Source organism: Anomalospiza imberbis, chromosome Z (assembly GCF_031753505.1).
Source record: "Anomalospiza imberbis isolate Cuckoo-Finch-1a 21T00152 chromosome Z, ASM3175350v1, whole genome shotgun sequence".
Classification (NCBI taxonomy): domain Eukaryota; kingdom Metazoa; phylum Chordata; class Aves; order Passeriformes; family Viduidae; genus Anomalospiza; species Anomalospiza imberbis.
The window spans coordinates 11,448,405-11,474,422 of NC_089721.1; the positions used below are offsets into that span (position 1 = coordinate 11,448,405).

A 26,018-nucleotide genomic window follows, 5' to 3' on the forward strand; every position below is an offset into this window, starting at 1 on the left:
ATAGCTCTGTTCTGCAGGTCCTGGTACAAAGTACTGTGCAAATTTGGCAGTTTTAAACCAAAATGACTTAGATTAATGCTATTAAAAGGAACTGTTTTTATAAGTTTCCCAAGACTTTTGCTATAACATTAATAAAAACCAAAAATATTTTCTTAAAGAACTGCCTTTGCAAAGCCTCAATTTTGGCCATGTTCCAGTAAATATCAGAAAAGTGGGACTTTGCAAATACTCTACTTAGAGAAGCAATTTTCAGACATGAATTTAAAAGTCACATTGCACAGTCAAGAAGGTATGGGTTTGGGTCTTTTTTCTTTAGGTAAAGGTTATGGAAATCTTTTCTCTAAAGCTAATATTTTCACATGACTGATTTGATAAATTATTGGTTATGTTCCATTGTGCTGGTTGCTGTAAAATCAGTTGCTTTTTCTTACTGGGAGAAATTTTAAGACAAAAGAAAACTTTGTTCAGACATGCTGATACAGAACTACTAAGAAGCAATGAGAGGACGTTGTTTGAATTATGAACACCATGGTGTTAATAGTATTAATGCCTGCAGTTTGACTTTCAGTATTTTGGTGTCTGAAAACAGGGTTTTTTTTCAGAAGACCCTATGTATTGTGGATTCTTTCAGAAATCAGATTTTACTTCTGAACTGCTTGTTATTACCTAGTGGTCAGATCCTTTTCATGCATGAGACATGCATCAAGTGAAAATATGTTTTAGTCTAGTTTTTAAATGTTTATTTTTTATTCTTACATTTCAACAGTGATAAGTGCAAAATATGAATCTGTGCTTTGGAGATGTTGTCTGTTTTCTTGTTCCAATTTCAGCATTAGAGTATGAGAAATATAACCCAATAAGAGCTTCATTCTGTGTACAGTACTCCGATGGGGCTCAGGATATTTTGTAGGAATCATATGATTGGACAATTGAACTTGGAAGTACAACTGAGAAAAAATTTTTAATTCCTAGGGTGTTTGTTTTGCAAAAACTGAATCTGATGTATTCTTTAGTCTAGGTTTATTATCTGTCTGGATAGAATATTCTAGACTTTAGATATTATTTCTCTTGCGGGTTTCCTGTAATTTCTTTCAGTGTTTCCTCTGAGCTTAATGTAGCTGGCCATCTTCTTTTCTGAGAAAGTATTCATTTTTGCTCTTGAGAATCAGAATGTTTATTCAGACACTGACTGTTATGTATTTTGGAAATTCCCAAATTCAAATGTCTCCTTTCTATTAAAGATTAGCTTATAATATTCAGTCCAATTTGGCTGCCAGTCGGTATTACATAATAGGGTGCTTGAAGCAATTTTTAGCTTTTGAATTGTAATGTAATCAGTTTTACCAAACATTTTTTGAATAAGAAACTTAGGCTTAGTTTACATTACTATGATCAATGCAGGACTTTTTAAAGTAAGTATTACAATATTTTGAGTGTTGTAACTCATGGTTTGAGGACAGATTTAACAGATAATAGCTACTGCTGAGAAAATTACATGAAGTCACTACTGTGTAAGAACTGAAATACCAAAAGATTAAGTTACAAGTTGCACAGTTGACTTTTTTTTTTGGTCATCTGACTGTTAACTTCACTAATGGGAAATAATGTTAAAAGGTATTTTCCTGAAAGGTGGTAGGATTTGAATGCACATAATAATGTTCTTAAGCAATGGGAAGATATTTCTTTGAGAATACTTTGGATGCCATGAGAATCCAAATCTAGCTGGCAAATGTGTTCTGGTCCTGTACTTGAGTTTAATCTAGAGATAGAGATGAAGTATTAATATAAAGTAATGTTATTGTGCACATTCTGTTAATGTGCTGGGACATAAATTCTGGCACGTGTGAAGTGGATAGACTGCTTTACATTCTTTGCTATCCTTATAATGAAGTATAGGGGATCAAAGGGATATCTGCTTCAGATACAACAAGAACTGCAAAATTTGTTCATAATGCAAGATGCTTAGAAAATATGCTGAAGCTGGAATTGGGCTTTTCATTCATCAGTCAGCTTTGCGCTTTCAGTTCATCTTTGTCATCTCAGTATTATTATTCCATGGTTTCTGCCTCATATTTTCTCAATCAATGGAACATGTATGTGAGGACACTGTTAAAACAAATGAACAGTTACATAGACATAGTAAATTAGACAGATGGTTATCTATTGTCATGTTTCCAGGGCATGACTTTGTCTTAAAGTATGATAAAATTAAAGCCCTAACCATAATAAAAAATGCAAGAATGCTGACCTATGACTAATATCCTGGTATGTGAGGTACAGTGAAGTTTTATGTATGACTACAACATCCTTTTATAGTAATTTACAGATTACTGTAATTCTACATTTTACTTTTGGGAAGATGAAAAAGAATTTTCGTCTCTAGGTAATTAAATCTGACACATACTATTTTTCCATTGGAGTTATAATAGCATTCTTAAAGAAATATGTTTGCCAGAAATGACATTTTACGTGTTCGATAAGCTATGTGTGGTTAAAAGAAACATGACACACACATATGCACACACATATTGGAATAAAAAACTTTATTCCATTAGTAAAAGATTTTCTGTCTCCTGCCTCTTGATATAGGAGTGTATATAGGTCTGATTCTGCAATATGGTTTCTCACCACTGGCACTTTTGTTTTCATGTAAGTTTACAGGAACATTAACTGAATTTATTTTTTTGTTTGTTTGTTTGTTTTTGTTTTTTTTTTTCCCCTCTTCTTTTTTAGTCACCAAATCAAGTCTTTACAGTATAGCAGCACAGGAGATGTCATTCTCGTTGTCTCTGGTAACTCTCAGGCAAAAGTTCTTGACAGAGATGGCTTCCCGGTAATGGAATGCATAAAGGGAGACCAGTACATTGTGGATATGACAAACACAAAGGTAAAGTCAGGGGCTGGACATTCATGGCAGGGGCTGGAGGTTGTTTACTTGCATACTGTGAGTGTAAGACTAATAAGCAAAAATGCATATATTCTTAATGGTAGTTAAAAATGCGAATGAAGAAGGGTTCATTCATAGTTCTGAAGTACTTCAACCACAGTTGGTTGTGTTTTGACCACTTTGCCCTTGTATTTTCACAAACTTTGGTGCAATGCTTCTGTTTACCTAGATGATTTAAATTCAGGTCAGTTTTTTAAATAGCTTAAGCCTAAAAAGTAATGATAAAATCTAAAGCTTAGACTGATGATAAAATTGATTTACTTATTTCTTGTAATGTATATTGCCAAATAACTAGGCTAAATGTTGTTTTGCCTAAAGCTGCTCTTGTCAGATGACTATTTCTTTTGGCTGATGATACATATATAAAACCATCAAATAACATCTGCTTTAGTTCTAGTTTGCTTAAAAATAACGAAGATTTTCTTTCTCTTGTAAATGTCTAGAATTCTAGTGTACTGTAGTCCAACTGTCAAAATGCTAAAATATTTGTTACATTGCCTCGTTACCTTTTCAGTATTTCTCTCCTTATTTGTGCTTAAAACAAACTGAAGTCATTGCAGCAATCCAGGAGTAGTTTCCAAATTTCTCTTTGAATGTAGTCAATGAGCATGTGCCTGTATTTCAAAGAAGTAAAGCCAACTGGACAATATATAGTCTAATAATGTAGTTATACTCATAGTCATCATAATGGCAGTTGCTTACTTTGCCTAAAACACCCACCTTCTGTTTTTTTTTTTTTTTTTTTTTTCTTCAAGGAAAACAACTGACTAGTCAATTTGCAACTTCAGTATTTTATGAAAAACTCATCTGAGGTTAAACCCCTCTTGATTCTAAAATTCTGTTTCCTCAATTTTCTCCAACAGGATCTTTGGCTAGTGTAGTTTGACATTGGTGTACTCTGTCACCCTGGTTGTTACTGTTAATTCTGTTATTCTTATGTAGCTTGAAAATGTTTGTGTGACACTGTAGTGATGCCTCTGCATTACAATTCTCCCAAGAGAAAATCAAAGTCTGATTTGATGCTCTTTTCTGAAAGAAAAAAAACAGTAGAAGAATGTCAGGATTTTTCTAATTCAGAGATGAAAACAAGCAAGGATGAAATGGATAGAGTATATACAATCTGTTAAATCATCTTGATGTCAGTCAGAAGGGTTAGCTTGATTCCACTTGGAGGATTTGGAGTAAAAGTTGTAAAACCTTGTAAGACAGCTTACAAGTCCCTGTAAGACCTCTGTGTTTATTTCTTTAGGGTCACACAGCAATGCTCAATTCAGGCTGTTGGCATCCAAAGATAAAGGAAGAATTTTTGACATGTTCTAATGATGGGTAAGTATTGAGATCTGTATTTGACACTGTTTTTTGAGAGGCTTGTTTAGCTCTTGTGTTTTACTGGGCCATAATTTACTTTAAATATCATTCTTTCTAACCTTTAGTAAAAACATAGTGAGATCTGGAAGCAAATATTATATTTGTTTTGCCTCTAGATAATAAATGTATTTTGTTTGCATTATTTTATTTCTGTAACTTAAATTTATTTTAATAATATTTCATGAAAGTTGTTGGGTAATTGTTTTTACAAAAATTCTTGGACAAAATTTTACTTTACCCAGTATTCCTCCGGAGTAGAATAGTTCCTGTGGATAAACTCAATGTAACTGAATTCACTAGGAAGATTGAGGATTTCAATGGGAAGTTACAAGTTTCACTTTAGGTGTAACTGAATATTGATGAATGTTGTTTGACAAGTGTCAGAGAGACTGTTGGAAATTTTTTGTGGCTTCAGTCTTGATCTTTGTGATTAGAATCAAATGGTAAAATGTCACATGGTATCTGCATTAATTAAGTTACTGCAGCTGTCAGTAGCAGGTTCATGAATGATTTTTTTACTGATGTTTCAAATATGCAATATCCTTTACTCTAGAGTGACAGTAAAGATTGATTTTCCTTACTAATGTATCTGTGGAGTGGTCCATTTTAAAAAGAAGATTTCAGTTATCAATTACTTTAAATAACATAGTTTGTTTTCTTTTCCCCCTAAAAGGGACTGATTTACTGGTTTAACACATGGGTACATGAAAATATTATTTTAAGGGGAAAATTCACAGTTTCTGGTAAGACCGTGTCAGAAGGAGAAAAGTCTGAATGCTACATTGTGCTTTATGAAGAAATTAAGTTTTAAAAATACAGTTGAACAAACTGTATATTGTTCCAGATTGTAGGCACAGAGGTACTACTTCCATAATAGGAATTATTATTAAATGCTAGAATTAGTACTTCAGACAGTTTGTTGATATTTTGAATGCAGTTAGACATTAGTAGGGTTTCTTTATTAGGTTGAATAGTTTGTAGATCATGAAAAACAAATTAAGATACTATAAATGATGAAGATAGTCTAATTTTCTCCTGTCTAATCAAATCCCCTAACTAATACCCCAAAAATGCAGTCAGTGCATTCCTGATACTTGAATTGCTGTGAATTAAAATGGTCTGGACAAGTAAGAGAAAACCAGATAAACACCACTATGCCTAATTACATTTTCACAGACACTAGATGGCTGAAATTACAAGAAAAGTATTTTAAACTGATTGCATTTTGCCTCATGCTAGTGACAGGTCTTTCCAGGATTTGGATATGTCCTGTGAAAAGAAACAATTTGTATTGCTTAATTTGCCCCACGGGGCTTGAACACAGTATTCTGTCTGTGAAATTTCATAATAACAGAAACTAAAATGTCTCCAAAGTTTAATCAGTAATTAGTCTTATGACTGGAGCTGTGAATGAGAATTGAAAAGAATAGTGCCTGGTGGAAGGGACCTACAATGGACATCCAATGTCTGACCAGCTCAGAGCTGTCCAGAAGTTAAAGCTGTTGTTAAGGAAATTGACCAATCAACCATATCTCCAGGAAGCCTGTGTAGGTCTCGGACTACCTTTTGAGAAAGGAAATGCCTTCTGGTGTCCTGGCAGAACTTGCTGTGGCACATCTCTGAACAATTTCCATGCATCCCTGTCCCTGGTTGCCCGGGAGAAGGGCTCAGCCCCTTCCTGTGCCCTTCCCCTCCTCATGAGGCTGCGGAGAGCAGTGAGGTCACACCTCAGCCTCCTTTTCTCCAAAGTGAAGAAGCCCAAATACTTCAGCTGCTCCTCACAGAAGGTTCCAGCTTTGTTTTCCTCCTTGGGACACCTTCAAGGACCTTGCCATCCTTCTCCACCTGCAGGGCCCAGCAGGCCCCAGGTGAGGCCGCCCCGAGGCTGAGCCCAGCAGGACCATCCCCTCTCTGGGCCGTGCTCGCTGCTCTGGGATGGGGTTTGTTGGGATGGGGTTTGTCCTTGGGGCTGCCCCGGCACTGCTGACCCACAGCAAGCATACAGAACTAAAAAGGCTGAGTAGGGAAGGTCATCTGATCATGCCAATATCTAGTCAGTTTCAAAAACTTAATTAATTCAAAGAGATAAATAAAAGCATTAATGGTATTTTCATTAACCATGTTGTGTGCAGGTGAGTTGAGCTAGTGAGTAGCACACCTTTGAAAATATAGGTTCCATTAGTAAATTTGGAGCACAAGTCTAATGAGGAGCAGTTGAGAGAACTGGGGTTAAGTCTGGAGAAGAAGAGGCACAGGGGGAACCGTAAGGCTCTCTACAACTCCCTGAAAGGACGGTGTGGCCAGGTGCCAGTCTGTCTCTTCGCCCAGGTAACAAGAGACAGGGCAAGAGGAGATGGACCTCAAGTTGCACCAAAGTAGGTTTAGATTGGAAATTAGGAGAAAATTCTTCTCTGAAAGAGTGATCAGTCATTAGAACAGGCTGTCCAGGGGAATGGGTGGAATTGCCATTCCTGGAAGCGATTAGGTATATGTATTTGTGGGGGATCTGGCAGTTTTCGGTTAATGGTTAAATTCAGTGATCTTTAGCATCTTTTCCAGCTTCAATGATTCTAATTGACAACAGTTGCTGGAATTATACCAGCTGTTTTATCCAGTATCATGTGAGTTGCTGACTTCTTTTTGGTGGTAATTTTTGAATGAGAAAAATAACTTCTGTAAGATTCCTTTAATATGGTATTCTCAGAGACTATTTTATATAGGAGAGTAACATTAGAGTACTTACGTGTCAAGGCAGAGAGTTTAAAGAAAGAAATGGTCTGTGTCAGCAAGATATAATTGAAACTTTTATTGGTTTTTGCTTTAAGGAAACAGGTTTTCTGAATTTTAAGTAAATGTAATTTGTACCAAGCATTCTAGAAACCAGATTTTTTTCATTTAATGCTGTTTTTTCGACATTTTGCATAGAATGAATTATGGATGTCATTAAAAGTTACAACTATATCTATCTGTCAGTCTAACTTTTTTACATTTATTCCAGTATTTATATTTGACCCTTAGGTGTTGAAGAACATTATTTCATCAATTTGTAAAGCTGACTTTTCTGTTCAAGCCAACAGATTTGCACTTAGTGAAATGCTGGCCGAAATATGAAACTGTTGAAGAGTCTATGTAAAAACTTGGTTTATGTTACATGCAGAGAAAACAATATAATTATAAGAAACTTCAACTTTGAAGACTGTGGGCTTCTCAGGTCAGACCAAAAGACTGGCAGTCTTTATTCTAGGGAAGAAAGGTCTAAGTAGGGGAGTATGTGTTCAGTGTTTGTCCAAGATGGTATGTGTGTCCAAGATGATATGAATGTGGAACTGTTGTTTTTGAAAATCTCTTCCAAACCTAAAAGGTGTTTCTTGAAAGTAGATATAGTTAGGTTTAGAACTAATAAAAGAAAAAGAAAATTGAGTGCTGCTCAGATTTATTCTGAAATGTGTTGTCACTGGAGGACATGGAGGCAAGTTTAAAAAGAGATGAGAAAATTCATGTTTAGAAGCACTCATAAACACAGAAAATGCAATAGGCACTGTAATACCTTCTATATGACAGCTGTGGATAGTAAGGTGAAATGAAGGGAATTAACTGTAATGACCAGACTCTGAATACAGGGCTAAATGAACCTATGATCAGATATAGCCAGATGTTTCTTACAGCTTTATGTTATTCAGTGACAATAAATAATTAAGATGTAATTTCATGTTGCATTACTGTTGAAAATGTAGTGAGTGGATTTTCAAGGTACAATACTTTGCAATGGTTTTATATCTGGAGTTGTGTGGTGTTTGTGTGAATAAGTTAACTGTTAGTAAGGTCTTCTCTCAAGCAAGATGGTGAGACAAAGCCCAATCTAGCTTTATGTGGCTCTAGTACATAGTGATTTTTGATATGAATGTTTATAGTTTTAAACAAAAAAACAGAAGGAAGTCTCTTCCAGTCCTGAAACACTCTTTTTACAAGGCAGGAGACCTGTCTGTACCCAGTTTTGACATTCCTGACATTATACATTAATGTGCTTTGATGTTCATAGACCTTGACATATTACACTTTCACATAATTTAACAAGACCATCTCTACCCATAAGAGGAGAAATTAAAAGCTTTAGAATATTGCATATCTGAGGAAAAGGTGCAAGCATCTACTCTATTTTGTCCTGAGAGTGCAGTGCTGATCTTATGTACAGTGAAGACGAGCTCTGGAAATTCTGCCATAGATTCCTATTTGTTTTTTTACTAGACATTGATGTAAAAATAAATTACCTTAAGTTTAGTGACTGCTCTGAAACTTTTAAGAGGGAATATTGATGCTATGTGTGTATCTACAAGTTGTGATTGAGAAGAGGAACTGCCACAACTGGCACGTGTGGAGGAGTATACACCTGACACTAAACACCAAAAAGGGACCCTTTAGAGGGTCATCCTGTATGGATGTGGGAAGATGATACCAGGGACATTCTTAACAGCTATGAAGGAAAGGTGAACATCTTCTCTTTTTACTGTTTTTAATCTGTGTTGGACATCACACAGAACTGTAAAGCAGTTGTCTCTTAAACAGAGGCTTCTCTACTCACAGGATGAGTATTTCTGTGTGGAAAGGTTCTGTGTATTCCAAACCTGGTTGCCAGAACCATCAGTTTTTTTGAAGACACTTGCAAGAAAAGATTTAAGAGTTTTCAGTAATACTCCAGGAGTTTGGAAAGTGCTGAAATAATGCTTGGAGCATGTGTGTCATACTCCTTGGGGCACACTGAATGGCAGGGTTTGAGGCTGATGGAGGACACAGGAGGGCACGTGAGGGATGCCAGTGTAGTGTTAAACCCTAATTCTGTGTTGTATGGCTCTAGATAGCATTTATACCTCCTCTAGAGAAAACAGTCATTCATAAACAAAATGAATGATTATTTGCAAGTTGTAGACTGTATTTTATCTGATTCCTGTAGCATTTATACTCTTTAGCTGAATGGTTGCCACCAGCATACAGTTTAAAAATAAAGTAAGGAAAGAAAATGGCATTTTCTGGGTGGCATGTTGAAACAGGAGTTTTTATGATGCGTGAACAAATTAAAAAGCAAAATTTGCAAGTGGCCTTGTGTCAGATGAAAATAGCATGTTTAAAATATATGTTAAGTAAATGCTTTTCAAATATTTTAAATCCATATTTCTTTTGATATTAACCTGCTATAGCTTAAATACTCACTTAGGGATAGTCTTTATGTGTATGTGACAGGTTCTTTTGATTTCGGGTGACTAAGAGTATCTGAATTAAAAAGTAATTCAAATGAAGGCTCTTAGAATTGCTATTGTAAATGAAATACTTTAAGAGGTGATGTGTTTCTTATGCATGGCATTCAAATATGCAATACATTTAAAAAAATCCTAGAAGTAGGTTTTGATGATGATATATTCTAATGTGCAGTTATTGGGCTATTTGTGAATTTATTACTTCAGACTGCAGATATACGGGTTACCAGCAGGGAGTCTCAGTGAGTTTTGTATCACTGTTCAAGACCACAAGGTAGAACGCGGGAAAAACTACACCAGAAAATGACACAGTTCCATCAGACTCCAAATATGAGAGTAAACAGAAGCTGGTCAGCTTGCACACTGAAATGAGCCACAGCCTGGACACAGCAGTTATATAATAAGTCTGAAAATTCCTCTTAACTTGTATAAGTTCTTGCCCACTTATGCAATTGTTTGTGGATGCATATAAATCTCAGTAGCTCACTTCATTTTATTTTCCTTGAAAATATTCCAGATAATGGCTTGTGGAAACACGTAATACTATACTCCTTCCTTTTTTTTTTCCTTTTCATATTATGGCCGTTTTTGGTTTTTTTTTTTCTTTTTGGTCTTATTTTTAAATAAATATTTTCATTACTCTGGGATTGCAGATGATAAAGTTTTTTGTGGCTTTTATAGGTTGTTAAACATTTATTAGCTTTTAATTGCAGAAAGAAGTAAGAAAGTTGTCAGTTCTGTCAGTAATTTGGTGGTTACTTTTAAGTATATGAATGAATAATACTAGCGTAGAGATTTAGGTAAAGTAAGTGTTTATTTGAGTGTATTTTTTAACTAGAATAAATGTTGTGCATAGATTCTCATATATGGGAATTCTGATATTCTCAGTGCTTCAACTTCCCAATATTTCACACGAAAAATTGTATTAAAAGACAAACACAGAAAAGCAATTATCTTCTCTGTGGAACTGCAGTAATTATCAAGTTTGCATTACTGATAATTTCAATTTTAATGAATTTGAGACTAAATCATTAATTTATATCAACATTTCACTGTTTTAAAAACACAAAGCTTTCATCAGTATTGATATTAACTTGAGCCATTTTCTTGCAGAAGCTATATTTTTTCATTTTTATATGTTGCCTAGAACTTTAAATATGCCACAGCTGTTCCTGAATGATCAGTCCCTTTCCATTGCATGTACTCCTTGGCATTCTAGATAAGGTTCAGGTACAGTGTGTGATCAACACTATCTTTGTCTTGTAGAACCTTTGCCACATTATTTGACGTATTTGGAAGATACAATTATTAAGGCAGGGATCTTTCATGTTATCAGCAATATGTTGCATAAATGTACAGAACAGCATAAAGGATGATAGTAACAGAAATTCTAACATTAATACATTGCCTAAAAGTGAAAAAAAGTTTTGGAATTTAGGAAGTTTTTAAAAAGTTTTTTATTCTCTGGAAATACACCTGAGCAGAGTGACCTTTAAAAATACCCTGTGCTTTAAGACATAACTAACTTTTTGTTTATATTATTCCAAAATATCAGTTGATGTCTGTGTAATAACAAAGAAGGAAGAGGAAATGGATAATGTTGTTTTTGTTATTTGGACGTTTTCTTATCGCAAATATGATAGGTAGTGCTGTAAGAATGAGCAAGAGAGGTCAGTGATGTTAAATGTTCCAGCAACAGGTGTTCTGTGTCCCTACTCTCATACATTTTTTTCCTTTTAGAAGCAGAATCACAGCCAAACTTGAAATTTAGCAGTCGTGAACTTTATGATCTGTCATTGCAGCTTTTGGGTTATGGTTGATAACAGCTGGTTTACTGTAGAGCATTCCTCTCACAAGTTTTTCCTCTCTCATCCTCTAGTAAGTTGTGTTCCTATTCTCTAAAAGGTATCCTAGAGAGTATTTACTGCCATCACAAACTGACCTCTGTGATAAGTTATTTAGGGACAACTTTAGTGCAGTTCTATCTCTAATTATTTCAGTGAAGTAGCTTCAAATCTTCAGAAACAGAATTTTGCGTTTAAGTCACAATTGAATTCTTAGTCTTTTGTCAAATGCATGTTTCGAATATGAAGTTGCTCTGCTCTATGGAATATGGTTTTTAACTTTTGTTTTAACCATATACAGTTGCTTAGTAAGTGTTATCTGTGTATTTTTTGTAATTTCAAGCAGCAAAATACAGTTAATGAAGGATGAGTAGTTTGCATAACATGTATCTGCTGTTTGCAACCATTGCTGTTCAGAAGATTTTTTCTCTCCTTTAGGATGTCTGTTTTGTCCTAGACACTAGTAGGGACTTCTGAAATTTGCTATGTCTTAGTGAACACTGCTGTTTCATGATTACTTTTATCTTAGTTTACCTTTCAGTTTTCATATATTAACTATTTCCATCCTATTAACTATATTTGAATCTAGAATGCCTGCTGTCTTATCTTCTCCTATTAGCTGCCTTGTTTCAGTTTCTTTAGGTGGGAGCTATCAGTGTATGACTTCTCTGTCATGACAGCTGTTTTCTAGCTTTTTATTAGCCTCAGAACTGCATTGAACCTGGTAATTTGACAGGAAAGAGATTTGAGCAGGTCTGGTGTAGCGCTGCTGAAAATGGCCGGCAGTCACTTTCACTGCCTGTGGAACAGTCAGTTAATCTCACAATGCTGTTCAGCATGTCTTGAACTTCAGCCCAGATGATTCTGTTTTGCTTTAATTGAAGTCTGTGCCCCATACGCTTAAGAGCCAAGTCACCTGTTATGGACCACATACTTAGTATGTTCTCAGGAGAGCACAAGATCTGGTATCTCCAGCCTGCTTGGCCGTGCACTGTGAAGAACAGATCCAGTGGCTGTGAAATATGGCATTTCTTCTTAGATTTATAGACTCTAAGCTTCAGGTTACGTACTGTCTGCTTACTCCAGGTTGACAGCAGCTCAGCCTAAGCTGATTACACGTGCAGTGAATACAACCCTGGAGTTTGTTGAACTCTGCTAAGACTTGGAACAGCATTGTTGACAACTCAAGGACTTAAGCTATTATTTTACTTTTCTTTAATGCTTTTACGTATCAGGAATACCATGCATATGAAAACATAGTTGAGAGCTGAATTTGGACTTGTGTAGTTTACTGTAAGTGTAGTTATATTGTCTTGCTGAATTGCAGAATTTATAGATTTTTCTGAATAATGCATTTGAAGAAATACAGTGATAAAGCTTTTTACATAGACTGTCCTTGTTTTGTTTAAAAGCATCAAAGTACAGCATTGAAGCACGCTTTGAATAAATATAAACAGTCCTAACACCTTCAGTGTTTGAAACATTTTATATGTAAAAAATACAGTTAACACAGATCCATCTGCAGCTTTGAAACCTGCTGAGAACAGTAAGATAGTCATGCCAGGGCTACTACCAAGACATTTGTATATACGTTTGTAACAGCCTAAGCTTCAACACTGCATCTGTCTTCACAGATTTGAAGATGAGTTGGAAAAAGCGTACTTGAAAATAATTACTGATGTTTTACCTTCATCTGAGGGATCATTTAAAAATCTTTAACTGCTGTCTTAGGCTTTGCTTACACTTTCTAGATTTATTTCTTAAAACAACATGCCTGTTATTGAGAGTAGGTCCTGCTTTGGGGTCTGAAGTACCTACTCACCAAAAAGATCACCCTGAATCATATCTAGTTGCATCATACTACTCTATAGGGTAGGAAATGCAAGTAACATTATGATAAAACAATTGAATTCACCAGAGGAATAGTATAACTTGGACTTCCATCTTAGAAAAAGAAATAACTCTAGCCAAGTTGTTTCAAGCACATGTTTGTAGGTGTGTATACACATATACATTCACTTACTGTGCCATATGCCATATTGAAAGGGAAATCATGAAGTTTGAAAATATTTCTTCAAGATTTTTATGCGATACTTTTATTCCCAGTACAATATTACAGTTTAGGAAAAAATTCAGAATTAATTTAGAACATAGAGGACTACAGTTCTGTCAACTGATTCATTTTTAGTTTTGCCAAGATAAAGTTTTTTACTACAGCAAGAGACTTGAAAGTATTTTTGTGCATCGGATGAAAGTACACATTTAAAAAATTGGTTGATTTATCTGGCAGGCATTTAAGTATTCACAGTAGCTCAGTACTTCCTGAAGAGTTTGCTCATTTTATAACTGTGCAGTGAGTAGAGCAAGAAGGGACAGTCTTTTCAAAGGCTTTTGCTAGGCAATTGCAACGTTCTTAGCTTAGGATGGGAAGCCAGAAATTTTGGTGCATATATTTGCTTCTTTTATCCCAGAACACACAATAGTTCACTTCTCACCTGTATTGTGCTCTACTTGGGTCATGAGGATAAGCATCCCTGAAACTTGTTTCCTAACCCCTTTCAGTCAGACTGGAAAAGCTTTTCTCTTACATCTTCTCTGGTCCTGGCTCACCTTGACTGAGAAAAGATAATACTTTTGTGCAATTCTGTTAGCTGATCTGTGGGGTAATTTCTAGCAGAATAGAAATTATGGGAAACTGGAAGTTTTAGAATTTCTATCAGCTCAGCCTAATTTCAGATAGGGAAGAAGATGGTAATTTGCCATTTGAGGAATTGATAGGAAATTTCTCACTGTTTAGGGTCATATACAGGTTGTTGGGCAAATACTTCCATTGTGGTGACTTTGTTCCACAAATACCTTTCACTGGCAATTTCCTCTCCTGTCTTCTCCCATGAAAAAAGTATTATGTCTTTATTTTATGAATATAGAATCCTTTCTTCTCACTTATTCAATGATAATTTTAACCTATAACTACCTCAGTTTAAAGGACTATTTTCTCAAGAGATATGCATCTTATTCAAATGACCAGAATTCTTTGATTATTCTAGTGCTAATAGGAAGTACAATAGACTTAGTAAAGTGAACTAAAATGTTTTTGTTTGATAATAAGGAAGTGAAGTAGAGTAGACAGGGATTTATTTTGGCACATTTGCTTACAAAGATAAAATATGCATTATATCTAAGAAAATAAAATTAAATTGCAATGATTAATGTTCAAATCTGATTCTGTATTAAAGCTACACAATAATGACTAATGATACTTAATATCCTATAGATCAAAACTCTGTGAAAATATTTGCTTTGTGATTTTTGACGTTTAGAATTGCAGGTGATTTCATTGTTTGAGTAATGAAATTTTAAGTTGTTTCTCTTATCAGGGTCCTCATGTTATATAAATATATGTTTTAGTTAAAATCCCACTGCTAAGTTGCTTGTTTAGAAATGTATGTAGGGTGGTTTTCATTTTTCATGGAACGAAATGGAACAGCATGAAGTTATATTTCTCAGCGCATAGTGGTTTCAAAGGTGCATGGTTTCACTGGAAGTTGATGAAGCCTGGAAAAGTTTCCAGTTCAGAAAAATCTGTTTAAGGCAAATAAATCCCATTTTGCAAGTGAGATAGAATATAATGGAAATTATGTATGGGTTTTTGTGAAATAAGTTTCTCTTGTTTATTTAATAAAACCTTTTATAAATTTTTGTATAGTATCCATTAGTAACTTATAAGCAGTAAATTACATTCCAAAATATGTTGAAATTTTTTCTGTTAATTTCAATAAGTTTTGTTTCTGCCTTTTAAAGGATTAATCTTGTAAATACATGTGAGACACTTTGATCTATCAACTGGACTAGCTAATAGAAAGAGATCTTAAAACTGATCATATGAAATAATCAAAACAGCATGTTTCTAATGCAGTTTTGTAAGACTGAACTATTGCTTCAAAACTTCTATATTCCTGTAAATTATTCTAATTAAGGCAGATTTTATCAGAGAAAGTGGGAATATTTCTAGTAAAACCTGAACACTAAGTATTAGCCACTGACTCAGAGTAGATTGGTTAGTGAGCTGGTTAGTGTTAGGAAACACTAGCATGGGAAATCATACACAGAGACTAATATTTCCCTGAAAGTTATATATGGTTAATTATGTATAAGCTCTTATTATGAGGCTGTGGAAAAGCAGATACCCATCCTATAAAAATGCATGCACACACAGAGAATGAACTTCTACTAATGGCATTGGTAAAGGAGATAGTATTAATGTTATGTTTCAGCAATACCTGTTGAGTTCTGTGTCCAGTTACAATGACAGAAGTCTAAAAAGAATAGTAAAAGACATTGAAAAGGAAAAATGTCAGAGATTTATGCTGAAACTTCAGCTAATTCAAGAATATTCAGGAAGCTGGATACAATTCAGTTTATTGATTAGGATATTAAGAGACTTGGCAATAGCAAAAAAAATTTAAACAGAGATAAAATGTCCAACATTTGAAAAATCTTTAAATTGTTAAAGATGTAAGTCTACCCAGTAATTGAAAGCTAGCAAGATTTGTCTAGAAGAAAGAAAGAATTTCTTTGTAAACAGATGTACTATGTGACTGTGGAACTGATTACTAAGGAAGAAATGCAGTAAATTCTTTACCAGTTGTAGCTTTCACACAGAAATTGTGGATGAAATTTCTCTTTCAATCATCAGACAAGCCACTAAACACAAAAAGCACCATTTAATCAATCTGAGATTGGAATAGGCTGGGGATACTCAGTGATAAAAACTGTGGTCAAGCTGTTCATATGACTTAGCTTTTTATAGATGAAGGCTTGGTATTGAGCTGTGAGTATCTGTTAAAGGTGCTCAGTTTTTGAGGATAGGAAGAAATCTGTACATAGTCCTTCTGAGGATGGCAGAACTGTCCATGTGGAACTGCAGGTAGGATATGTATCCAATTGTTGTTACCATAGCACATTAGTTGCAAGACTTTATTCCTGTTTTAGTTGAGTGTTTTTTCTCCAAAATCAGTCTACTTTCACAGTTTTATCAACCAATTCCTCACTGACTTTTTAGCTCACCCCTCCCGTTCTGTCTCCAAGCCATTCCCCAGCAGATAATTTTGCAGTTGTTTTGTGGCAATAATGTCATTTTTTAAGCTAATATTGTCATTGAGATACTTTCTAATAAAGCTTTATATTAAATGCATTTCTCTTGAGAGGGATTTGTTTGGTTTCGGAAATATTTCTTCTTCTTGAAATCTTTCCAGGCATGTGATTTGTGAAATCTTCAATTTGCTAGGACAGAAAACATATTCTGATATTCCTCACTTTAGCTCATTAATGGTAGTGGAAACTTCTGGTCAGCTAATCTCTACAATTAAGATCCACATTCACTGGTGTCTGTATGATTTAGAACATGCTGGCAAACATTTCATTCTCCTGAGGATGAACTTTCAGTGAGATAAGATGCAGATCTTCTTTTGTCATCATAAACTTATCTAGACCATATACATTCCTCCTTTCAAAATAAATAATTTACTTACACTCCTGTGTAGCTTTCTTCTGGTGTGTAATTCACAGTGAATTAAATGAATAGCAGAATATCAGGTACTGAAAAGTCTCAGAGATAAAAAAGTTGTCTTCCCTTTTTTGATGGTACACACTTAGGCTTTAAAAATTAATTAGTCTTTCAGCTTGTTTATTAAAAAATCTAGCAAATAATTTAACTTAAAGCAGATTTGATTTGAGATAAAGTTTAGCTTTAAAACTCTTGTAGGAAAAAACCCTACTTTAGTTCATCCAAATGATGAAATTATGGATTTTTTCTGAATAATTTTTTAGTTGACTTATCTAGAAGTGATGTGTCATTCCAGCATCTATTTACTCACAGCATGAACTGCTTTTCCTTTGAAAGTTTTTTGTTAGTCTTTCAAGAACACTGAGTGAGTGTTGTGCCTGTGAAAAATACATAATATAGCTGTCTTCTTGGACCACTAAATCTAAATTACCATTTAAACGGAATATGTGTTTCCAGTTCTTTCACACAGTGAGACAACCTCAGAGGACCAGAGTCCATGGCCATGATTTGTTTGCTCTAAAAACTTTTTCAAGTAAATGAAGGATGTCTCTTATATTTTACATAGCTCACATTCATTTACGTGAATGTTGGCCATTGAGTAACAAGTCTCACAGTGACTCTAGAATTGCTTGAGTTTGAGCCAAACACCCATTTAGAAGGATCTAGATGACATTAATAGACTGTCAAGCACCGTGCATGAAAAATTATGGCATTATAATTTAGTTTCACAGATTTGGATATTTTGAGGAAAAGTCAATGTAGTTTTAAATAGCTGTTCCACTTGCAAGCTCCTTTTTTTTTTTTTTTTTTTTTTTTTTTCTGTTTAAACCTCCTTCTGAAGGCTAGCACCCTTATGACAGGACTGATGGACTGAATATTGTGAACATTCCTTATCTGCTTTGTTAGAAAGACAGTGACTTGGTTTGGAGAGCCTCTTCATCAGGTTACATTCCAATGAATGATTTAGCAATGAAACAAACAGATGGTAACTTATTGGACAATGCCAAGTAGATCTTCAAGTACATGTATAATAACATCCATTTATTCAAAATGCAAATAAATAAAATATTTAACAACTTGGTTACTTGATTTTCTTGTTTCTGAGCCTCTAGTAGGAACTTGCATAATACTTCAAGTTCAAGTGAAAGCTGAAGTACTCATGAAGTCTACCAGTTTCAAGAGTGTAAGGTGTTGGAAAAGTAGAAAATACTGCAAAGTTTCTGAAGGTGTTAGAGATTTGGAAGATTCACCCTTTTTTTTGGAAGGATATGTCATTATATGGAATATAACTTAAATGGATTCCATGTACTTTTAGTGCCGTAATGTCGCTAGACTTTAAGGTTGCGAGCCTAACAAACTTTATTTCTTGTAACGACTGTTTGTGAATTGGAAATTAAATTAAATAAGACTCTCCCAGACTGTTACAGATAATACTACTTAGAACTAAATATCAAATGTATGTTAGTAGTGCAACATCCATTAAATTCAGACAAGGGGAAAGCTAGAGGTGCATGAATCAACAAAAGGTTACAGTTTAAGAGAAACCTGATGTTGTGTGCATGCACACAAGTGAACACCAAGAGTAAGGAACTAATAGTCTGGTACCTGGTCCCAAAATAAAGTAATTTTATTGAAATTATTTAAAAATATTTTGTCTGTTAGAGGTTTTAAGTATTCATCTCAGTGTTCACCCATGTAAATAAAATATTTTTTGCTTCTACACAAACCTGGTTTAACCAGTATTTTATATAATCTTTTACTGTTTAAATACTGATCTTGAAATGCTATGCAGGTTATCTAAAAACTTGTTCTTAAGAGTTGCATGAGGTAAAAATAAAGCAGAATTGCCATTTGTGAAGATCAAATTATTTAGGGGGATTTTTATATCCACTTTATTTATAATGTCTTACTTATTATGCCAGCCATAGGAATTCAGCTGTTTGCAACAGTGAGGCTTAGTAATTATGTGAATCAGTTACTTAATTGATTCACATAATTCCTAAGCCTCAGTCTTGAGGCTGGTGAGTTTATTTCTTCCATCTCTGGAACAGCAGAATTCACATCCTTTGGTGCAGAATCATGGTATTCTGCAGGAAGAGGGATCATTGTGGGTTAAAGTTCCGTCACTTATTAAAATCTTCTGATAAGTCATAATTTTAAGTCTTTTGAAAAATTTTCTCTGGAGACTTGTTTGTAATACTAGAGTGCCTTCATCACAAAAGTGTGGCTATCTCACAGGTGTGTAGTAATTTGCACTGCACTGGCATAGTAGTTTACTTTTTGTCTTGACGTGTCTAAAGGTGTGAAGTCCATTACAGATCCATGAGGATGGCTTCTCCTGGACTAACTTATCTGTTTATAGATACATACGCGGTGCAGAGCTGATTAAGAGAGTACAGCAAATGAGCAGGCCTGGTTAAGAAGAGTTTGAATAATGACTGTACTGGCCCTTGCTGAAAGCTGTATGTTTACAAAAGGGTTAGTAAAGCTATTTTTGTCTTTATAAACTATGTACGTTTACATTAATATTTTTTCTGTAGCTTTTCTTGATTCAAATGTTAGCTGCTACAATAAGATATGAGTCAGTGGTAAGAGCTTACATTTGAGGGCTTTTTCAACTGACATTTTTAGGGCATAACTTCATTTTTAAAGGATACAAACAGCTTCAGGTAGATCATTTTACGAATTAAAAATTTAAATCAAAAGGGAAACTTCCAACAATGCAGAGGAAATGTGGGACCAAAATATGCTAAATTATTGTTCTGCACTGTTGGGCCCTCACCTTGAGTCCTGGGGACAGTTTTCGGTGCCACAGGATAAGGACAGAAGGACATCGAATTGTTATAGTGTATCAGGAGAAGTGAGACCAAGATGGAGAAAGGTCTTGAGGGCAAGACTTACGAGGAGCTGCTGAAGTCGCTGTGCTTGTTCAGCCTGGAGGAGAGGAATGTTTACCTTCCTCTTGGGGGACAGCAGATGGAAGGTGCTAATCTCATCTCTCTGGTCACCAGTGGCAGGGCACGAGGAAATGGAATGAAGCTGCATGAATGGAAGTTCAGCTTGGACGTTAGGAATAAGTTCTTCAGGGAGAACATGGTTGGTCCCTGTAAGAGATTCCCCAGGGAATTGGTCCCACCATTAAGCCTGGCAGGCTTCAAGGAGCATTTAAATGAGACTCTTAGTCAGGTTGTTTAGTTTTGTGTAGATCTGCAAGGAACAATGACCCTGATGGGTCCTGTCCATTCCAAGATATTATGTGATTCTGGTCTGTGATTCTAAGAAAGTAAGAATTAAAAATTTTGCTGATTCCCTAGGTAAAAAGAAAGAGTAGAGCTGGGCATTTATACTCACTTAAAGAATAGCTAAATTATTGAGGAAGCATCCATGAATATAGCTGAGGAAAAACAAACAAAAAAAATTACTAGAGAATTTTCCTGCTACTTGATTGACCTTTGTAGGAGTGCTGTCAGCTGCAGGTTAAAATTTGATTGCTCTGCATGTCAGTGAGCACTTTTAACCGTTCATGAATGCAGTTAGAAAGTGGAGACAAGATATGTCTTTACAACATTTAGGACAATGAACAGTGAAGTTGGAGCTGGAGCTTCTGCAGATTTTCCAGTCAGTCTCAGATTTTTCTGTCTCCCAGTAGCTCTTAAACTTGGAGATGCTGGTGACATTTGTACGTCTTTATTGTGATTTTGGACTTGGTTCTATTAGTTCTTAGTTCTTTTCTTACTAGCTTTTGAGGAGATTTTTCATGGTTCATAGAATTTTAGATAAAAGAAGTGTGTGTCCCTTACAGGAATATTTATATGTTCTAAATGCATGGTGGAGTACACTTTTGAGCTGTCTGTAGTCACAGAATAATTTAGGTTGAAGAGGACATCTGGAGGTCATCTGTTTGAGTTCCCTGCTTAGTGCAAAGCCAACTCAGGGCAAGTTGCTCAGGTAGTAGCAGGTTGTGCAGTGAACTAAAAAGTGAATTTCTGAACAGTCAGAAATTTCAGGGCTTCAAGCAAACAGAAGACTAGAGGACTACAACTAGCATGTTCAAACTCTAGAGCTATTTGATATTTTTATCAAATTAAGAATTGAAACAGGTCACTTCTTGGCTGGTTTTTTTTTTAAGAAAAAATTGGATTGTTAGAAACATTCCTAGTTATTTGTGTCCTGCCTTTCCTCTTTTTAATTTTACACATATTAAACTCAGCAAAGTCCCTACCATTTTTCTGCATGTGGAGAATATAATTAATAAGGGTACATAAGTCCCTTAGTGGTTATCCTTGAGAATCATGAAATTTAATACTATTTTGTCTACTAATCTATTGCTTTAAACTTTTAACTTCACACAAAAGTCAGAAAATAATATACGGGCTTCCTCAGTAGTGTAAGTATTATGATATGAGTAGGCCATGATGATGATGTATGAAAAAATGTTCTGTGTGGTTATCCAGACAGATGTGGGACTGGATCTTGACTCTCTGGAGTTCTGAGTCTAAGAACTGTAATTTTTTTTCTTGAAGAGATGCTTTTTTCCTTTCTAAATTCCTGTGAGGATGAGGGAAGTGTCTAAGACTTCGGTGGATATTCTGGAAAATCTAAATACCTAAATTTGCATTTACCTTATGTGCTGCAGTTTGTCCTGGTCTTTTTAAGTAGGTCATAAGCTTTTATGTGATTACACTGCAATGTATGAAGATTGGTACTTCATACATAAAGACAAAGTAAAATTCACTTCTAATTTTCTGTAGCCCAAGGTTCATACTTAATTTGTGCAGCTGAGTCAAAATTTGCATTGTGTAGAGCAGATTCTGTAACTAGAAATCAAAATGCATTTAAGACTTACAATTTGCTCCCTTTAGTTACTTACCTTTGTTAGATTGCAGTTCATTGCTAATGGACCTGCAGAAAAATGTCTGAGTGAGATCTAAGATGATAGCAAAATCAGTTAAAACTGATGCATGTAGGGTCAGCTGAGGTGTTGTCTTAGAGAGCTTTTCCATCCTTGACTGTTTAATTTTGGTTGCTTTTTCACTGGTGTAATAAAGAGTTCAGCTGAGTGTTAGTTCCAATTTAAGCTATTTAATGGAGTGAAAAAACCTTGAGATCTAAGTGAGCCTAAGCTATTTTATAGCCATGACTAATCAGCTCTTTATTAAGCATCCTGTTTTCCTAGTGATTAACCCCTCCTCCTTTTGCAGTATCATGCAAGACTGCTCTTGAGTCATTTCAATTCATGCAGGTGACAGTAACTTGAACTGTTAAGATATCCTTTACCAGAAGTCTTCCCCTTTGGTCTTAATCAGATGTACCCCCTAGGGAGATTGATTACAACCCACTTTATCTTTCCTAAGTGGGAGATGAGATCTCAGTTCATTGCCTGCTTGCCCCATTTGGAAAATGACATAAAATTGTATCTGCTTTTACTGTCACAGCTCTCAGAATTGAATCACATAATACCTGTAATTTATCTAAAGTTCTGTATAGAAATAATAATAATATTGATGTTAGATGTTACTGGAATAGTAAATGAAGGACTTCTTGTGTGTAAAGTGCTACACTGTCTTAGGAAAATACCAGTGCTCAGCTTTTTTAAATAGCACAGCATGAACATAGACTTTGAATTATTATTAAGTCAAAAGCATATTGACTCTTACAGTGCTCAATATCCTTCATTGAAATAACTGAATCTGTTACTCATTGGAAGAAAATATCTTCAGGGGATAGTTCTCTAACCTAATCAGTGCACTGTTTTCTGAAGACTTGCTTTTAGGTACCTTGCTGATTTGAATTGAAGAAATTATTGCTGTCTTAATGGTTGATGCAAAGATAAACACCTTTTTCTTCAGTCAGATTTGTATGTGAAGAGATCATCAGCAAGAAACAAAGCAAATTAGCTGTCAATCCCAGTGAGAAAGTAATTCAAAACCAGCAAGACTTTTTTCTCTTAGTGCAGTTTAACTGCCCAAATGTTAATTGCAATCAAATATAGTCAGTGTTTCAGGGAAATATGAAAGGAAAATAATTTAATATTTAAGGAAATACTAAGGGCGAAAGGCTTATTATACTCGGGCATGATGGTCATGTTCAGTTTTTGCCTGTATATTGGCCATTGGAAGGGAGGCCATCAGACTGAATCCATGAGTTAAACTTGAGAAAAAATTCTTTGAGAAGGAATCCATCAGAACAACACAGACTGGAACCCCTAAATAAATTATTTTTAATCAAAGTATTAGCCCTGCAGCCTTTGTTTTCAGTACAGTATATGCCTTTATTTTGGAGACCATTTTCTTAGGCTGAAGGGACCTTTTTCTGTATCTCTTTTCCGATTTTAAACTGACCTCTGGAGCAGGTTTGTGTGTTGGTTTTTAGATTGGGGTTTTTTTAATGTGGTGGTCTTTTTGGAGTTTTGTTTGTTTTTTAATACCTCAGTGATTTGCCTCCAATTCATCTTCTGCAGAATTTGAATGTATTGAAGTACAGTATCCTCTCAGTTATATGTCCTCTCAATAACATAATTTCCTTATCATGTATTTTATTCTTGTGCATAGATTCTTGAAGCTGTTAGTTTTATTTGGTGAGATGGGGAAGATGTTTGTCCCATTCCCACCTCATCCGCTCACAATTATCCTATCTTCAGAATGTAATCAATGTTTTCAGATTTCTTCTATTTTTCTGTATTCTAAGCAGCAATGTATATATCATGTATGTTGAATATTAATCCTCCTTGCTTAGAAGTGAGGATTCTTACTGGTATGGCATGCCTGCATACTCTCAAGTACTGCTTTCTGTCCAGCAGTCATCTTAGTTTTTTTGGTGTTGTTTTTAGTTTTACGTAACTGATCTACTTTTCACTGTTTTTTATTCCTTCTCAGCCTTTCATTCTGCTTGTGTGTTTTTTCCCATAATAGCTCTTTTTGTGTTCTGAGGTTATAAAGTTTCTCCCACAAAACTTTTTGTTATATTTATTTTCAGAGTATTTGTTTTGTTGTGAGGAAAATGCTGCTGAACATCATTAACTGCATTGGAACTTATTATTAACTGTTAATGGAATAGACATGTAGTATTGTTGTTCCTCTGTTTTTATTGAAAAATTTCCATCATTTACTTTCCTTTTGATCTTGAACTTTCCCTCTATATGATTTGTGTATTAATATGTTGTACTGTCTTCCAAGTTAGCAATTACATTCAAAGCAAATTGTGGCTATCTTAGAATTTTTATAAAGGAAAAAAAATTGTGAAGCTTTTAGGTCCCAGATGAAACTTACTGTTTTGAATTAAAGCATTCAGAATCTTTGAAGACTGCGTATAGCAAGGTATTTATCTGAATTTTACTTTGGCAATCCAGTGGACAGTTCACAGTGAAGGTGGAAGAGCAGAATCTTGCAATTTCTTTTAAGATCCATTCTGAAATATTTCCATTTGTGTGACGTGATGCTCTTTCTTGAGCTTTGACTTAACAGCTGTTGGCGATAGTTAATAAATGGCAACATTTAAAATGCAGAATTGGGTTTTTACTGTGTAGTATTTTGTCACTCCTCCTTTCTGCCAATATGATATGTAAAATATGTCCGCTGTAAAACCTTTGAGGATGACCAGATTTTGGAATTGGTCATTTTGATGAACTGATCTGTAGATACTTTGAGGGAATCTTCAGGTTTTGAATAAAGTACTTAAAAAAAAAAATGCAAAATTCCAAAGGATGTATTTTCCATCACTTTGGAGAGGTATGTAGAAGGAAACAGCTGAAATAGGTAAGCAATACATATGCAAATATTATCCTATTTTATGTACAGGTTCTGTTGATTAAAAAAATGTCAAAGACTTATGTTATTTGCTTACTTATTTCTAGGAAATTTGTTTCTACTCTTGAATTTTTAACCTTAAGAGTGCCTTTTTGTATTGTTAGTCTGACCCAGTGATTTAATCTGGGAAAAAGCAAAAATTACTCAGTCCAGAAAGCTCGTGATCTTTGATTTCATTAAAAACAGACTCTTTATGCCATAACTAAGAGGTTCTGTCAATAGGTATTCTACTGTGTCTTTACAGTATAACCTCTAAAGGGTCTCACAGACTTAATGGTGGGTAATCCTTTGTGTCTGAATAACTGTGTCCTCAGTCAGAAGTGATTGTATGTCAGAGCTCACTAGTATTGGCTGCTGCCGTTTTTCTCCCATGAATATACTGCACAGCAGTCCATTGCTTCTGATCTAATATTCCTCCAGTTCTTCTCTGTCTCCTTTTCTAATTTAATTTTCCTCAAATGTTGCATATATTGGCCATCAGCAGGATTTTTGCTTGATAATTCAGAACATTTACTCTCCATACTCTCTCAGACATGCTTATGTGTCATTTTCATTTCGAGTTGGTTGCTTTTTGGTTCCTTCACACTGGAGAATGGGAGCAGTTCCCATTGATTGTTATTAGGTTTTAATCTACTCCACCCCAGTAATTAAGATTCAGCTGCTTTTGTGCATACAAATGATGTACTTTGTACTTTTGTACTTTGTATAAATGATGGTAATTTCTCCTGTCAAAAAAAGGCTACCAGTTTAATTTGAAAATATAGAAAAATATGGTTTCATAGTTGCTTAGCTCATTTGCTGTATATCACATACATTTTTTTACTCTGTTAATTTTTTCTCCTTGACTTTTTATATTTTGAGTTTATTTAAGTGACAGAAAAGTAGAGTTGTTATAAATTACTAAGTTGTGTACGTATTTTTGGCAGTTCCTTCTGTAATTATGATTTTACATATTTTGGATGTGACTTTTCTTGTATTCTGGTTCAAATTATTTTAATTCTGTTCAAATGCTGGAAGTAGGTATCTTTTTTAGAAGTTTTTCTGCCAAAAAAGTATGGAAAGTTTCTCTGGATTTCTCCACCCACTTATGTATACAAATTTTTTCATTGTCTGGCAGGTGACTCAATCTTCCTTGGGTCCTATGTGCACAACAATAGAAGACTATGACTTATTTCTGCTAAAAGAGAGCAAAAAGAACACAATAATGAAAGTTTTCTTGCTGGTATAATGATGTACTTC

At 34.9% G+C, this 26,018-nt stretch overlaps 1 protein-coding gene across 1 annotated transcript in view; it reads left to right on the top strand.

The window, feature by feature from the left end:
• WDR70 (WD repeat domain 70) overlaps window positions 1-26,018 on the top strand; it is a 125,779-nt gene that overhangs the window by 40,058 nt on the left and 59,703 nt on the right. Inside the window, exons 8-9 of the mRNA XM_068176283.1 lie at window positions 2,734-2,887; window positions 4,197-4,273. Coding sequence (XP_068032384.1) covers window positions 2,734-2,887; window positions 4,197-4,273 — 231 coding nt within the window. The remainder of the gene's footprint in view (window positions 1-2,733; window positions 2,888-4,196; window positions 4,274-26,018) is intronic.